This window comes from Panthera pardus, unplaced genomic scaffold (genome assembly GCF_024362965.1).
Source record: "Panthera pardus isolate Hobbes unplaced genomic scaffold, ASM2436296v1 HiC_scaffold_24, whole genome shotgun sequence".
NCBI lineage: Eukaryota > Metazoa > Chordata > Mammalia > Carnivora > Felidae > Panthera > Panthera pardus.
This window is the reverse complement of record NW_026526810.1, coordinates 60,199,813-60,218,154: the sequence shown is the minus strand read 5'-3', so window position 1 is coordinate 60,218,154 and position 18,342 is coordinate 60,199,813. Positions and strand designations below refer to the sequence as shown.

At 35.1% G+C, this 18,342-nt stretch overlaps 1 protein-coding gene across 1 annotated transcript in view; it reads right to left on the bottom strand.

The window, feature by feature from the left end:
* The window catches only part of AQR (aquarius intron-binding spliceosomal factor), a 97,137-nt gene that overhangs the window by 59,064 nt on the left and 19,731 nt on the right, over nucleotides 1-18,342 (bottom strand). The window contains exons 5-13 of the mRNA XM_019442640.2: nucleotides 17,418-17,453; nucleotides 14,583-14,703; nucleotides 12,072-12,212; nucleotides 10,306-10,374; nucleotides 9,113-9,213; nucleotides 5,423-5,499; nucleotides 3,779-3,843; nucleotides 2,008-2,124; nucleotides 575-688 (exon numbers count right to left, since the gene is read on the bottom strand). Coding sequence (XP_019298185.2) covers nucleotides 575-688; nucleotides 2,008-2,124; nucleotides 3,779-3,843; nucleotides 5,423-5,499; nucleotides 9,113-9,213; nucleotides 10,306-10,374; nucleotides 12,072-12,212; nucleotides 14,583-14,703; nucleotides 17,418-17,453 — 841 coding nt within the window. The remainder of the gene's footprint in view (nucleotides 1-574; nucleotides 689-2,007; nucleotides 2,125-3,778; nucleotides 3,844-5,422; nucleotides 5,500-9,112; nucleotides 9,214-10,305; nucleotides 10,375-12,071; nucleotides 12,213-14,582; nucleotides 14,704-17,417; nucleotides 17,454-18,342) is intronic.

Sequence of the window (18,342 nt, the reverse complement as noted above, 5' to 3'; positions counted from 1 at the left end):
GAAAACAAAGGTACTCTGTTGACACAGCTGAGCTGTACTGGCCAATTTCGGTCCCATTACGTGTGTTTATCTTTAAAATTTATAAAACACTCACACATACTTTGTCGGTACATTGGGAATACTCTTTCATAAATAAAACTGGTAAGTATATGCACCAAATTGGCCCAGTAATTAATCAAACATTTCTGAGTGTCAAATATCAGTATCTTGATTCTCAAGATTGAAGACTATGAAGAAAGCCATTTTTTTCCCCATGAATTCATTAGAAATAGTAATATTTTAAAAGTTATATTTAAAAAAAATTTTTAAAGTAATATTTTAAAAGTAATATTTTAAAAACTTACTTAAAAAATAAATAAAATATTTAAATAAAATATTTAAAAGTAATATTTTTAAAAAATTTAAAAATTAGCATTATTTTGAGTATTTAAAAATTTTAAAAGTAATATTTTAAAAGTTCAAGATGAAACACTATTAAATTAGTAGTTTTTTATACCTGTACTACATGAAACTACATTATTTATGAACCAACTTGATGGGAGCAGAAGCACAGGCTATACTGCATTTCAGTCACCTGGAGAGAAGTGATTCTGTCATAGTGAATTGTGGTCATCTCATTCTCTGTCAGAGCGTTCCCAGTCTGGTCGTTAATCTCAAAACCAGTATAGAACTTAAGCATGTCCAAAAGCTGAAAGGATACATTTACATTAATAAACTGTGTGAACATAAGAACAAGAAACCACAAACAAAAACTACTTATTATAAAGATTAAGTAAGTCTGTATACCTTCTCCAAGGTGCTGGAAAACTCTGGAATGTAAACACTGCAACAAACACTTCAGAACATATCCAAACATGTTTTATTTGTGTGAGGAAAAAGTATGTTTCTTGTGAATAAATTGTTAAGAGTCTATTTCATATACACGGTCTACTTCTACAGAGAGGAAATTAAATTGAAATCCCAGTACTGAACGGACATTAAGGATTTAATCAAAGGAAGCCAAACACTTAAATGGAAAAAAACAAAGTACACCACTGCCAATTTATGGAACTACACCACTAGAGGGAACTCCTGAGGTCCTTTACTTAGGTAGGCCACTTAATACAGAATTTTCTGAATGAGGGTTTTGGAATTCATAATTGGAGATATTCTTCTCTGTGTGCTGCTACTATTAGGGAAATGCAGCAAGGTGAGGAAAGCTAAGATATTTATTCCTCTCATCAGTCTCCACAGCCATTAAGCCCTTTCTTTGGCTTAGTTCCTGCTGCTATAATGAAGGCCTGTTTTCCCCAGAGACACAGTCTACTGGCTACATTTACCCCAAATCTTCATCATTATTGATTCTAACCTATGGCAAAACAGATACTAGAATTTTAGTATGTTTTAATGTATGTGGCAAATCACTGGATAGAAATTTAGTAAGAGAATGAGAAAAAATATAGATACAAGATAAAAGAATTCTTAAAAGAATATATAAGCACACAAAAATTATATCTCCAACTATGATCTCATTGAAAGGCAAGTATTAGGAGTTTGGTAGAAGACTTTCCTGAAGAGGTGATGCGAAACAGGAAATGTGAAACACTATTACTTCTTTCTACTCAAGGTAGCAAATGAAGTGCACTGCCATGCTCTCAACGGTTTTGGTCACCACCATCTTATGGAAAGACAGTCATGAGGAGGGCATAGTTCTCTTGAAATTAATGCTCATCATCTACTGTATTCCACAGTGGTTACTAACATAAAATATATGAGTATGTGGGACTGCACTGCCAAAATCCTAATTTAGTCCAATAATAAAATCACATATGATTAATCAAAGCTCTTCATTCATTTGTTTTCTATACTAAGATTTGATTTTACTTTAAAATGACTAATTGGGAATTTACATTACTTAATTCAATATTTAGTAAAATTTCCTTTATATCACCACTGGCACTCTTGGTTGCATGGCAGAAAAAGAATCAATTTAGAAATGAAAATATGTTCAGATATATCAATGCTCACCTGGGAAAAAAGATGCCCATCCTCTTCTCTATGAACAAGATTGGAAAGGTAACAGTGAACCAAAAGGTGGGAGTCATCCAGAATGGTATTAAACCAGCGCCTTGTGGGGAGGAGGGCCTAAAAAAAATAAATACCATGGCAATAAATCTGCATGTTCTCTGCAGCTAGAGGTAAACTCTACTGATCCTTCACTCAGAAGTGTCAATCATGTACAAAGTACCCTCTAGTCTCCCAAAAGACACTGTGCACAAAGCAAAGGGTCTGGTCCATGTGTAAATAGGCGCAGTGGCAATGTTTATAAATAAAATACGACATTAGAAGAAATTTCACAGATAGGAAAGCCAGTAGTTTTCAAACAAAATCTTCTATGAAATCTCAATATATTTTGGGTATAGATTTAAAAATGGTGCTACTAGGGGCACTTGTACCCCAATGTTTATAGTAGCACTCTCAACAATAGCCAAATTATGGAAAGAGCCTAAATGTCCATCAACTGATGAATGGATAAAGAAATTGTGGTTTATATACACAATGGAATACTACGTGGCAATGAGAAAGAATGAAATATGGCCTTTTGTAGCAACATGGATGGAACTAGAGAGTGTGATGCTAAGTGAAATAAGCCATACAGAGAAAGACAGATACCATATGGTTTCACTCTTATGTGGATCCTGAGAAACTTAACAGAAACCCATGGGGGAGGGGAAGGGGAAAAAAAAAAAAAAAAAAAAAAGAGGTTAGAGTGAGAGAGAGCCAAAGCATAAGAGACTGTTAAAAACTGAGAACAAACTGAAGGTTGATGGGGGGTGGGAGGGAGGGGAGGGTGGGCGATGGGTATTGAGGAGGGCACCTTTTGGGATGAGCACTGGGTGTTGTATGGAAACCAATCTGATGATAAATTTCATATATTGAAAAAAAAAAAAATGGTGCTACTCTGAGAGAAAAGGGACTGGGGACCCCTATATGGAGACTTCGTCCTCCATTTCCTCTTACCACATCGTCCTCTGACAGTCAGCAAGACAATGCTGAGACACTGTGATCATCAGTTTGAAAACCACTAATCTAATCAAATATCCTCATTTTATAGATGAGGTTATTGAGATCCTCAGAGGCTATAAATTAGTTACTGGCAGAATGAGAATCTGAATGAAGATCTCATGCATGGCTGCAAGTCCAATACTCTAATACGTATGTCAAGAAACTACCTTCTCTCTCCAGATAAGAAATGAACACAAAGGATTTTCTTTCAATTTCCTGCATTAAAGAGGGAAAGGAAATGAACTCAGTCTGAATTATACCAACTCTGCATCTGAACTCTCTGTCAAAATCTTGCACCTAGTATTATGAAATCTTCCTCAAGGATCTTAATTTAAAAAATTGACAATAGCAGCTATATCTTTCTTCACCAACAATATTAGGCACATTTAGAAAAGTGAGATTAAAGAGATGCCCATAAATCCACAATTTCAGCCACTATTAAAAACTCCATGATGGGGTATTAAAATATGATAGAAAATAAATTGCCACTGCTGGACCCATATTTAATAACTATACTACATGTTTTTTTCTACAAATAGCAGCCATCTGACAGTTATTTGAAAACTTAAAGAGCCAACTGCATTTTACTTTTGTTTCTGTTACACATAGAAACAGGTAAAATCTAAGGCCTGTCTGAGGTAATGAAGAAATATTTCACATATTTCACAATCATATGCTTAACCTTATCCACCGTAATGATGATGTAACAGGAAAGTCACTGCAAATTTCTTACCTCCAGATCAATCATAAGTTCAATGAATCTTTCACAGTAATGAACTTTGTCCATAGTGACAGGTTCTGGACATAACAGACAGAACATGTTAAAATTTCCTTACTTAGAATCTACAAAGAACTTATCAAACTCAACACCCAAAAAACAAATAATCCAGTGAATAAATGGGCAAAAGACATGAACAGACACTTCTCCAAAGAAGACATCCAGATGGCCAACTGACACACGAAAAAATGCTCAACATCACTCATCATCAGGGAAATACAAATCAAAACCACACTGAGATACCACCTCACACCTGTCAGAATGGCTAACATTAACAACTCATAGATGTGGAGAACAAACTGAGGGTTGCTGGAGGGATTGTGGGAGGGGGGATGGGCTAAATGGGTAAGGGGCATTAAGGAATCTACTCCTGAAATCACTGTTTCACTATATGCTAATTTAGATGTAAATTTAAAAAAAATAAAATAATAAAAATACTAATATTAAGTAAGTGACTTAGATTATCAGCATATGACAAGTTTTTCTATACACTTAGGCTGGGAGTAACATTATGCCTCAAATCAGGTATAGCTGATGTATAGCATTAGTATCTATTCCTCACTAAATTATAGGTATGATTTTCAGTTGTAAAATATTACTTGGAAGGTTGGCATTTATAAGTAATTCTGTTCTACTGTAGTGTAAACAAAGCAACAATCTCTGATGCAAAAATATAAATATGGTGTATCTACAGAACTGTTCTTAGATTATATCCCATTTAGGAAATAAAATATTAATAAATGATACACCTTACATAGTATATATACACCTTTATTAAGTAAAAAGTATTCTATGTAGAGCTTGCAAACCCAACATAATGTAATTAGCCCCTCTGGATATACAAGCATATCTCCCTCCCTCTGTCTCTCTGTCTCTCTGTCTCTCTGTCTCTCTCTCTCACACACACACACACACACACAAATACAGTATAATCATGGCATATTTTTATGCCATGTACATAGTCTACATAGTATATATTTGTATTTGTTTCATCAATAAATAGGGGCCACATTGGAGGGAATATCTTTCCCATTTTGCCTGATAGCTTGTTATCTCAAAAATCACTGTCTCCTGTCCAATCAGTATTTGATGCTGTCTAAAAACACTATTCAGTACCACAGGATAAATGCCATGTGGGTCTGTGACTGACTTGTTCAACACTGTACCCTAGCACCTTGTTCAGGATCTAGGTCTTGCAAGCAAACTCAAAAAAGATTTGCTAAGTAAATGAATATTTCAATAACCATATAAAAAGAGAAGAGAGAGGGAGAGGCGGAGGGAGAGAAAGAGAGAATCTTAAGCAGGCTTCACATTCAGCACAGAGCCTAATGCAGAGCTCAATCCCATGGATGACCCGAACCAAAATCAAGTGTCAGACACTCAACCAACAGAGCTTACCCAGGCACCCCAAAATATGTGAATTTTTAACGCAGTCATAATACTCAGACTGGTCATATATATGAAAAGGGGAGGGCAGGTACATTGTCTTTATGATTTAAAACTGTTCTAGGAGCAGTTTTTAGATTAGAGGCTAGTCAATACTATAGGAGCATCTAAACCACAACTTCACAAATAAGCTGAGAGGAAGAAGATAGTTACCAGAAGGTGGCACTGATTTCAACACAGAGATAAACTTCTGGATGAGTTGTGAAAGGAATCTTCTTTCTTGGTAGGCTCTAAAATCAGAGAACAATGTTGACCAAATTGTTTTTGAAAAATAATTATTTCAAAAGTAAAATTTAAATGCTGAACAAGCTTTTCTTACACTATTCAAATGTTCCACTTCTCTCTGAAATTAGGATCATAATTTGAACACACACCTGCTTCTTTGTATGTATACACAAGACTATGTAAAGAAAAGAAGAGCCTCATTACCGGCCTAAATGAGCCAGCAAAGAAAACACCACTTTCTCTTACCATGTTACTGTGAAGGTTTTCACTTGAGATTTAAAGGTCAGAACTTGAAATTTTCAAAATTTCATTTACAGTCTGCCCTTAACATTCAAAATTTGACGTTTAAGTATACAGTTAAAACAAGCAATTTTATACTTTAGTATATTTTAAGTATTATATATAATAGAGTATTACAATGTCTAAAACTTAAATGCTGGTTTAAAGAACAACTTTCTACTCATACTAATTTAAGATGCACTGTGTACCAGTCAATCAACAAACATTCACCAGGTATTGGACAGCTGTAAATGATTATGCCAGTCCTGGGGGAAATACAAAGGAGGGGAATGACTACATGACCGGAAACAAGTCATATAACATGACGATAAGCAGTAACACAAATCAACATGTAATTACTAAAACTGGCTGACATTAAATGAGCACTTACTGTGTCAGGATCTGAGCTGTGTTAAGTGCTTCACTCGAATAATCTCATTAAATGCTGACAACAGTCCCATTAAACAGGTACTACGGTTCCAATAGGTTCCAACTGAAGAACCTATTCTTTCAACAACTACACATGTATTTTTTTAAAAAATGTTTTAATTTTTATTTTTGAGAGAGAGAGACAGAGAGAAACGGAGCACAAGTGAGGGAGAGGCAGAGACAGAGGGAGACACAGAACCTGAAGCAGTCCCCAGGCTCTAAGCTGTCAGCACAGGGCCCAACATGGGGCTCAAACCCACCAACTGCGAGATCATGACCTGAATTCAGATGACCTTAACCAACTGAGTCACCTGATGCCCCTCAACAACTACACATATTTTAACTATTACACCAACAGCTGGAGTTTCAATAAAAAACACACAGCGTGGTTTGAAGTTCAGAAGAAAGCACAGTGGCTTGAAGTAGTTGGTCCAGAAGTGTTTGGAAGGTTAGCCTTCAATAAAGTGGAGTGGAGGGGAAAGGGTACTTAGGGAAGGAATGTTGAAGAAACAGTGAATACCCAGGGATTTGGGGGAGTCACAAACAAAACAGCTGGAGGTTTCTGAATGCCACTGCAAGGAGTTTAGAGCTTCTCCTCTAAGAAGGAAACCACTGTAAGCTTGTGAATAGGCAAAGCTTGTGAATATGGGAAAACCACAAAATTTTCTATGAAGATGGCTAGTTAGACTCATTGTTGTGGGAAAGCTGGAAGAAACATCAAATAGGAATTCATTGTAATGCTTTAGTCAAGAGGCTCTGGAGGCTTGAATTAAGATGACAGCAGTGTGAACAGGCAAAAGAGAGGAAGGACAAAAGATCAACAGGATTGGCTGACTGGATATAAATTGCTGGCCAAAGGACTGGAATATTCCAAGCCCAATTTCTGAAAGAATTAAGAGAAACTGGCCAGAAAATTAACTTTAGGAGGGAAAACAATGAATGTTACTTAAGCGAAACTGGAGTTCATGGCAAACAGAAGTACAGCTAACCCTTGAACAACACAGGTTTGAAATGTATAGGTCCACTCACATGCAGATTTTTTCAATAAATACAGCACAGTACTGGAAATATATCTTCTCTTCCTTATGATTTTCTTAATAATATTTTCTATTCTCTAAGCTTAATTTACTATAAGAGTACAGTATATGATATACAAAATATACAAAATACGTGTTCACCAACTGTTATCAGTAAGGTTTCTGGTCAACAGAGGACTATTAACAGTTAGGTTTTTGGGAAGTCACGAGTTACATGAGGACTTGTGACTGTATGAGAGGGTGGCCAGTGCCCCTAATCCCTGCCCTGTTCAAGGGTCAACTGTATACAGCGAAGAATTATTCAAAGACAGGGCCAGAGAGATTTATGATTAAATCATGTTGAGGTAACAGGAAGAGTAGGTTTAAGAAAAAATAGTCAAGTAATGCAGATGCCATGTGATTAATCTAATCAAGAGGCTGCTGGGTGGGAAGACACCATGAATAATGAGACTAGAGTTGGAAATTAAAGAAGGAATTTTCCTACCCTGTCCCTAATATTTTCTCCTCGTGGCTCTCACTCCCACCCACCCAAACTCATTTTTCTGACATGTAGCTTTTCTTAGTTCTTCCTGTTTTCAGTAACCACCAGCACAACTCCAGGTTCCATTTCTTTTTGTCCTCAACCCTCTTTTCATGGTTTATGTATCTCATTAAATAATCTCATCCATACTCATGAATTTAATTACCAGCTACACATGTACAGAGTACTCTCCAGAGTGGATCAAACAATAAGAAAGAACCAGAAAGTCATCATAGGTCCAAGGGAAGGGAGTCTTCAGCATATATACATATGCAGAAAAAAAGGAGTGAATGGAAAAGAGCAATAAAAGATGGAGACACGGGGTGCCTGGGTGGCTCAGTTGGTTAAGTGCCCAACTTTGGCTCAGGTCATGATCTCACAGCTCGTGGGTTCGAGCCCCACGTCGGACTCTGTGCTGACAGCTCAGAGCCTGGAGCCTGCTTTGGATTCTGTGTCTCCCTCTCCCTCTGCTCCTCCCTCACTCATGCTCTGTCTCTCTCTCTCAGAAATAAACATTAAAAAAAAAAAAAGATTTTAAAGATGGAGACAGTGCAAGGGGTATTGCTGCACTAGTCACCGAGTTAGCCTCACAGACAGAGAGAGAGAGAGAGAAAAGCCTCTTTAAGAGTATGTGGATCCTTCCCGTTTCCTACTAATAGCACTTTGTGTGGTGAAATAAATACTTGCTATCAGACTTCCCCAACTCATAATAAATACTACTATTAAAAGAAACCATAATCCTCACCTGCTTTTTTAATCCTTATACTTGACTTATCTTTCTCCCTAACATGTATCACCATCTAATACACTATATAATTGATCTTTTTTTGGTGCTATCTGCCTCCAACTAGAATGTAAGCTCCACAGAATAGGAACTACTTCCATTTCATTCTCTATTATGTCCCCTATACCTAGAAGAGCACCTGGCAAAATGATAAACATTCACTATTTGTTGAATGAATGAATAAATGAATGAACAAATGAATGATGGCTGGAGTGTATAAAAGTCACTATTAAGAGTAAGGGAGTGAGAAAAAGAAAGAAAAGTTGATTGATAGCTTGAAGATTGTGCAGAAAATTGAAAAACATCCATGACAGACAAACTACGGTCAAGAGGCAGGGAGAGGATCAATGATATACTTATCACTGGAGCAGAGAGAAGAGAAAGAAGAAAAACATGGTAATGTTGTTGTTTCCCCTTTAGACCTTTATGAAAAATATTCCTACAACAGTAAAAGCACTTCTTATTTATTTAGTTCAGCCTATATAAAGGAAACAACAAACCAATCAACATCATCTAGGACTTACAACCAAAATAATAAACCAATGTGGAACAAAATTTTGGCAACATACTGTTCTCTTGCTTCTGGATCCATCTTTTCATCATTCTTTTTAATCAAGTTCCAAAATTTTCTTAGCTTAGGGGTCTTTTTTAATTCTAATTCCAATCGTGCCTGAAAGAATGATGTGATATTAAATCACCAGTAACCTCAAAGTTTACAAAGGTAAATATTAGATCAACTATCAGCTAGTTTTCTAATGTGTGCATACAATATAAAGCAATGGGATAAAACCTGAAAGCAACATGACAAAACCTGAAAACTAAGAAACTAACAACTCTAATTTTAAAAAAACTATTTAATTCTAACAATTGTTACTAATAATGTAAAAAAAAAAAGAAACTGCCTTTTCTTATGAAGGTCATAAGCTCAATAATCAATTAAATTTCTTATTTCTAAAATGAAGGATTTAAATTTGAAAAATATGAGCATTAACACTTATTAGTAAAATCACTGAAGTTTGAAAAATGAGTCTAAAACAATGAACATAGAAACAGCTGTCACAAGCAGACAAGGAAATGTCCATATGACTACATTCTTTCTAATGGCACTTATCAGTTAACTTAGCATTAAATAATTAGCTTAGCACTAATTATTTATATATGCCTGTTTTCATCACCATCAGCCGGTACCTATGAATGAACTTGCATATTTGGCTCTATGCAAAAACCCATATGCAGGAAATGGTATTTTGAATAAAGTACTATACTAAAATTTGACAGTTATAACTTTACTCCCCAAGATCAGTTAATTGGGTTTTGATAAAGGCACATATTATCCAATAAGTATTTGATGAAAAAAAGGAAGTCATTAAACATAATCCAGACCTTCTCCTATAGCTATATGTACATTCTAATCTAAGAAAATAAAATATTCTAGTCTATATTTAGTCTCATCCAAAGGCACACGCAGAAATAATCACCATAGTTTGCTAAATTTATCCCCCTTCTTTATGAACTCCATAGATATTATCTTATTTTACCTTATAATACTGACATGAGGTGAAATCTACTAGCTTGCAGATACATAAAAACTTTAAAACTGAAAAAAACTGCATCCATGACAAATTAATGCATAATAAATACATTTTCTAAACAGGAAAAGGGGTTTTTGGCCACCATTTTATACCTATGTTAAAGCTACAAAGTCTAAAACCACATTTTCCACTTGTAACACACATACGCCTAAGTTTCTGAAGATACTTACCGGCTGTAAGCCCATCCACATTGGGAGGGAGATAAGCTGCTGTACTTGACTCCGTATCAAGTCTACTTCCTGTTTAAGGCACAAAGAAAACAAATTTATACACACATCAGTATTTTAACTTAAATCTTTACATAAGGAAATACTGTCTTGTTAAGTCCCAGGGTGAAAACATGTCACCAATACTTTCAAATTAATGATATTTTAATATTAAGAAGCTTAATACTTTTCAAAAAAGATACAATCTTCACCATTTACAGATTCTGTATTTGCGAGTTCATCTATTCACAAATATGTATTTGTAACCCCAAATTCAATACGCCTAGTGCTGTCCAAGGGCGGCACAGATCAGTGAAAAATGCTAAGTTGCCCAACACGCAGTGGTTACAGGCTTGAGGTATTCAGCTGGGGATGAACAAGGTAATGATCCGTCTTCTTGTTTCAGCTCTCATACTATAAGGAAGCATCCTTTTCTGTGTGTCTGTTCAGTGCTACCTTTCTCACATTTTTATGGTTTTTGTTGGTGATTTTGCTATTGTAAAGCACATGGTTGAAGTGCTGGTTAGTGTTCCTATGTGCAAGAAGGCTGTGATGTGTCTTATACAGAAAATAAGTGTATTACAGAAGGCTCATTCATACTTAAGTTATAGTGTTTCTGGCCATGAGTTCCATGTCAATAAAGCAACAATATATATTACATAAGGTGTCTTTAAACAGAAACACATAAAACAAGATTATGTACTGATAGAATGATGAAATGTTGTGACATTGGCTTGTAGGCACCCAACCCTTTATTCTCCCTAGGAGCAATGGTTCAATTTTAGCTAATTCAGTGTCGGCAGCTGCCTGCCGGTAGTCATAGACCTAACTACCACAAATAATAAGTACTGATGGCATGTTGAAAAAAATAAAGTATTTCAATACTAAACAAGTTTTTCAGTTAACTAAACCAAGTACCAAACTACTAATACTAATTTCATCTTGTTTTTGCTTAATTTCTGATAATCATGTCTATATTTACATTGACGTTGTTTAGTTTAATCAATGTTAGAGGTAATAGTGGCATCCACTGGGGGCGTAAATCTTTTTTTTAATGCCTTTACAAGATTCATTTGAGGCAGGACCTAGAACAAGCAATAACTACCCATCTATCAACATTCAGTCTTCAGGATAAGAAAGAACCCTATGCATTCTCCTGCATGGGTCTAATGCACTCTCAGCTCAGCAGTACTTATTTTTAAATAAATAGGTATAGACCTTCAGATAACCACAGCAGAGCAGTGCAAATGAAATATTAATTACTGTAAATATTTAATTCTTTAGAAGGATGAAAACTGCACCTAATTGAGTGAGCTCAAATTAGAACTCTCCTTCTTGCCTGCCAGCCATGAAGCAGGACGAAAAAGTAATAAAGGTAGTTTTTGTGTGCAACTTACGGCACAGATCTCATTATGCAAAGTTCATAAAAACCAGATTCTTTGCTGCTCTATCTTTGGAGAATTTCCGCTATTACCATTTTTCTTAAGAAAAAAGGAGAGATCCAGTACAAATCTATTTTAAAAAGTGAATGGATCTTCTAAAATGTTTTTATTGAGAAGTGGCTAAAATTAAGCTTTTGGCATTATCCATATTCCCCACTACCATTGGATGAAAAGTTGGCTACAGAGGTAATATCTCATTTATGTTCAACTTAAAAAAAAAAACTAAAATAAAAAATAAAACCACCACCAAGAAAATCTGAGTTTCCTCCAAAGATAAAGTAAAATTACCAAACTATTGAAGCAATGATCAAGAAAAAGCAGTAAGACCGTCTGTTCATGGAGTGAAAATTCACCATCAGTTTCAGCTAATGCTGCTTTCAAGATACACTTAAAAAAAAATGGGAAGTGATCTGGCTTCTTCTTAAAAGTCTGAAAAGAGAAAGAATAAAAATTTAATTTGAAATGGCTTGCAAGCCCTCTCTTTTCTCCCTTAAAAAAAATTGGTCATTCTTTAGAAGTCTTTAACAAAAGCAAATAATTGCAAAAAAGACTATTTGCTTATTTATAATTAATAGTAGCAAGTCAAATACAGGTTTCTGGCAAGATCATGAAAGAGTTGCAGAAAATTTCACCTAATAAAATAATGGGGGTTTTTTTTTTTCTTGTTTTTTAAAAATATTTTTATTTTTTCATTTTTTTTTTTTAAGAAATCTCCACACCAAACGGGGAGCTCGAACTCAGGACTCCAAGATTAAGAGTCACATGCTCTACTGCCTGAGTCAGCCTGGTGCCCCTAAAATAATGGCTTTAATTCCTTTATTTTTTTTCTTTTATGGATTATGTTCATATTTAGCTTAGTCTTTGTTTTCTAAGAATCTGAAATGTTTTAATTCTTATGACTTAAAGCAAGAAAAACAACATCTTTAGCAAAAGTTAGTTTCCCACTGATGACTCTCAACGACAGCCTCTCCTGCTTTGTATTAGCTCTTTACTTTCAACATGAAAGTAATATTTTAAAAAAGTAAATTAGGTAAATACATTCAAGTTTCTCACTGAACTATGCCCCCCACCCACATCCTTCTTCTTTCATAGAGAAGTGCTCCAAATGTGTGGTATACACTAGTTGTTTTCATGTACTTCTCTACAAGCTTCCACCCCAGCACTCCCCTGAATCTTTATCAAAGACAATGGAATCTTACCAGCCCCCTACCCTAGCCCTCTACAATGTGCTGAGGGTTCCTCTTCTCTTGCTGCATACACAGCACTATTCTAGGGTTCTAATCCCATTCTTCTTTTCTCCCTCCCATGACTTCAAAGACCACACACTAATGATTCCAAATATATATCTTCAGTCCAGATTACTCTCATTAACCCTAGATCCCAAGATTCCTCTGCCTACTAGACAATTTCATCTAGATAACTGAAAGGCAATCTAAATTCAGGAAGTCCAAAACTCAATTCAACAATTTTGTACCCTTCAGAGTATTTCTCAACCCTCTATGATTACCTATCTTGGTAAATGGCAGAATCATCTATTATACTCAGTTGCCCAAGCCTGGAAAATTATTGAAAATAACACCCTTCCCTAATACTAATTATTCAGCTATGAAATGCAGTCAATTCTACTTTCTAGAAAATCTGTGTGTAACATCTTTTCTTAATCTGTATTTCTCTTTTTCAAGCCCTAATCACCAAAATGGTCATTTTAACATGCAAACTGATCAGGTCATTGTTTAGCTCAAAAAAAAATCTTCCTTCTCCCTTCCTATAGTAGCTTGAATAAACTTCAAGAAATACCCAAGACCTTTCAATAGTACACAAAGCACAGTTTACTTTGGGCTCTCATCTGCCCAAAGATGGCACTTATTTAATGAATATTCGAGAGAAGGGTCTATGGGTTTATCTTAAAGAATCTAACATTTTCTTAATTCAGAGACCATTGCCACAAAAAGATGACAATTACCCAAGCCTTTTTTTTATTTAAAAGAGTTGATGAGCTGACCTTTTTATGGCAGCCAAAGAAAACCTAGACTTTGGATCTCTACTGAGCAAGCCTCTATTACACTAGCACAAAGAAAAAATGTCTATTAGAAATTTCTAAAAGGGAAAGCAGACTCTAAATCAGGGATAAAGAGAAAACTGAAATTACAATATAAACATCTGTCTTTACATTGGCAACATTACTGTACGTAAAACTACAAATATATACTCCCTGTTGTGAAAAAGGACACTGAAAAATATTATCCTATTTGAGCACTATTTGTGCTAATAATACAAACTTCATGTTAATCTCAGGCAAAAGTCTTTATAATCCATGCCATTCTTCATATCAAGCACAAAACAAAAATAATTTCACTTTCATAATTTTTCAGTTCATAGTAAATTAGTTTGAACAATGTATTGAAACCAAAAAAAAAAAGCATTTTTCATATATCCATTTTTTTGTCAATGTTACTTTATTATTGGGTGAAGTTTTGTTCTAAAAGTATTATTTGGGGGCATCTGGGTGGCTCAGCAGTTAAGTGTCTGACTCTTGATTTCAGCTCTGATCATGATCTCAGGGTTCATGAGTTCGAGCCCCATGGAGGGCTTTGTGCTGATAGTGTGCAGAGACAACTGGGAATTCTCTCTCTCTCTCTGCCCTCCCCCACTCGCTTTCTTTCTCTCTTTCTCAAAATAAATAAACCTAGAAAATAAATATATAAAAGCATTATTTATTATCAGTAAAAAGTTCTGCTACTCTTTAATCGCTTAAAGTGAGCACAGTATGAAAGCTACAAAGTAATTTAAATCTGTTACCTCCCATGCAGGGACATTTTCTCTGAATTTCTCATTCACCATACAGCAGATTGACATTAAATAGGCCTTGCTGGACACCTCTGGAGAATAATTCATCCAGAGGTAATTTTCAAGATACTGGCTGTGAAGAGTAAAAAAGCACAGAATATTTCATTAGTTATCACCACTCACTATATGTCACTCGCCTGGAAAAGCGTTAATTATCTAAAACTTTCTGAAACTTTTTAAAAAACTATGTAACTTGAGAATCCTTCACAAATTTACCTATAATCTAGGTCACTACCTGCTACAAACTTATATACAGCAATTGCAGCTTTGTAGAATGAGAGTTTACACTTTCAAGGCAGGAAGACAGCAAAGATTACTAACGTATGTAATTATCACCCTCAGAACACTGGATATTCCCTAAGTCTCTTTGTGAAGTAAAAAGCCAAAATGATATAATGGGCAGGTTCAGCAGATAAATGTATCTAAGACCTTAATACTACCTCATACAAAGACCAACTGACTTCTAGAAACTAAAGAGATTTAACAATCAAAAAGAAGCTAATTTTAATAATTTACTAGGTATATTCAACATAAGTCAATTTACAAGGTAACTAGCATTTTCCTCTTAAAATACCAAAATTCTTATTTTAAGACTGTGGTGAAAATATTCCTCAAGAAATTTAAGTATTTCTAATTTCTAAAATACAACTTAAGTCTTTTTTTTTTTTTTTTTTTTTTTTAATCATTCAGGGTAGTTATAAATGTCAATTTTTGTACAGGGGTTAAAATACCCTCAAGCACTAAAAAAAAGCAAGGTGTTTTATTCCCACTTTAAATCACTCTGCATGCATGCTGCAATCACTCACATATGTGTGTACGTATGTATGCACACATGCAACCATGCATGCACACCCACCCATAGTTAAGTGTTTATACTCCTTTACAGCACTGTAATTTTTCTACTTCCTCTTATGCTTACATCAGTATTTCCACAGGTCTATCTTTAGCAATACTTAGTTTATTTAGAAGAATCTTGAAAACTGAGTAAGTGGAATTTTACCTGAAATAATGGTCAAGAGGCTCCAAGTAAGATACCTGAGTGCTCTTTCATAAATAATATGCACAAAGTTTCATTTCATTCCTCTCTTACAAGTATAAATTCCTTTTTCCTGAATTATACCCTTCAGAACGTCTGTCAACAAGTCTGTTAGTGTTAATCTATCTGTCTGAAATTTCTTTATTTCATAATAGTTTAGCTGGTTATACAATTGTTTCTGGGTTGTTGGGGATTTTTTTCTTGTATTAGTCTCATTCTATTCCATTCTCTATTACTACAACTGAGAAATCTACAATCTATGCGTTCTTTATGTTTTTTTTCCCCTCTAGCATACGGTAAGATCTTCATTCCATCTTTGTCACTCTTCAGTTGCTCTATTCAGAATTTACTGTACTTCCTGAATCTAAGACTCACATATTTCAACTGTAGAAAATTCTCAACCACCATCTCTTCTAAATTGCTACTCCTCTTTTCTAAATCTCTTCTGAAATTGATTGGACTTTCTAATTTTAGCCTTTGTATCTCTAAATTTCCTTTTATATTGTCATCCCTATTTCTCTTTGCTATTATCTAATTAATTTCCTGTATTCCAATTCACTAATTTCCCTCTTACCTGTGTCTAATCTGCCACAGGCCTATGTTGTTTTATTGTGCGTTGTTTTATTCATTGCAGATGTCGCATTTTTCAAATTGAACGTCTGTGGCAATGCTGCACTGAGCAAGTCTATTAGCACCATTTTTTCCAACAGTATTTGTTAACTTTGTGTCTGTCACGTTTTGGTAGTAAGATTTACCAAAAAATTGGCAACAGGATATTTCAAACTTTTTCATTATTGTTATATTTGTTATGGTAATCCATGATTAGTAATTATGACTTGTTGAAAACTCAGATGTTTAGCATTTTTTAATAGTAAGGTATTTTTAAATTAAGGCATGTAAATTTTTTTAGACATAATGGCACTGCACACTTAATAGACTACAATATAGGTACTATAAATATAACTTCCATATGCACTAGGAAACCAAAAAATACGTCTGCCTTGGTTTATTGCAGTGGTCTGGAAATGCCCCTGCAATATCTCCAAGGTATGCCTGCATTTAATTTGTCCATTGAATTTTTAAATCTCAAACGTTTTTACTTCCATTTTCTCCAAATCTACCCATTTTTAGCATCTTGTTCCATGTTCACATATTCAATTTCTTCTTTTATACTTATAGTAACTTTAAACATACTATTTGGTGGTATATATAAATAATTTAATTATCTCAGGTCCTGGGTGGGCAGGGTGGAGAACGAATTCTGTTCTTTCAACTTGCTTATAGTTGATTCTTATCCTAACGTGCTTTGTAATTGGGAGTTTGAACTCACCTTTACCAGGGTTTTATCTATGGGAATTTTTGTGCAATACAGTTGGAATACATAAGTGTATATTTGTTTCTGCCACATGCCTCAGAGATATCACTGGCTTGCCACAGTTTTTAACAATAATGTTTTATTTTGGGAGTTAACTAACAGCAAACTCCAAACCCATTCTTTACATTTTCAGATGAGGAATCGAGGCTATGAGAGTAAATGATTTGCTCAAGATGATACAGGTATGTGAGTGGGAGGATGGGTGAAAATAGATGATGGGGATTTAGGAGTGCACTTGTCATGATGAGCACAGAGTTGGAATTGATGAATCACTATATCGTACACCTGAATCTAATGTAACACTGTATATTAACTATAGTAGAATAATAATAATAAAAAAGGTATACTCCATCTTTAACTTCGTCTTTAAACTCACCTAAATTCCAAGAGCATTATCTTTCTGATGGCAAACCTAAAAGCGTAAAAGTAAAAATAAAAGTGTTTAAACAGAAAATACAAACATTTCAGAGTTACTGATGCAGATGCATTTTGGAATCTTGTGTTAATATTGACTCACATAGCAGAATAATCATATATTAATATGCACTGAGAAAAGCTAAATTTGCTTTTATATTTTTTCTTTGTATTTCGTCAGGGTAGTTTATTTTATTTTTAAAACTTTTTTTCTTTAATGTTTATTGCTTTTTGAGAGATACAGACAGAGTGTGAGCAGTGGAAGGGCAGAGAGAGAGGCAGATACAGAATCCAAAGCAGGGTCCAGGCTCTGAGCTGTCAGCACAGAGCCTGATGTTGGGCTCGAACCCATGAAATGTGAGATCATGACCTGCCCCGAAGTTGGAAGCTTAACTGACTAAGCCACCCAGGTGCCCCCCATTTTATTTTTAAAACCAGAAATTACTTAAGTGAAATCTTTTTCATTTTTTTTTAATGTTTGTTTATTTTTGAGAGAGACAGAGACAGAATGTGAGTGGGTTAGGAGCAGAGAGAGAGAGAGAGATACAGAATCTGAAGCAGGCTTCAGGCTCTGAGCTATCAGCACAGAGCCTGACGTGGGGCTCGAACTCACGAGCTGTGAGATCATGACCTGAGCCAAAGTCGGATGCTCAACTGACTGAGCCACCCAGGCACCCCTACTTAAGTGAAATCTTATCCTACTCATATAACAAACACAACAAGCACCACAATACACTGAAATATAACATATAAGTTAAAAAGGCAAGTAATTTTTTTTAAAGTTTATTTTTGAGAGACAGAGTGAGCGCAAGAGGGGGAGGGACAGAGAGAGGGAGACACAGAAGCAGGCTCCAGAATAAGGCAAATAATTATAATAAAAACACAGA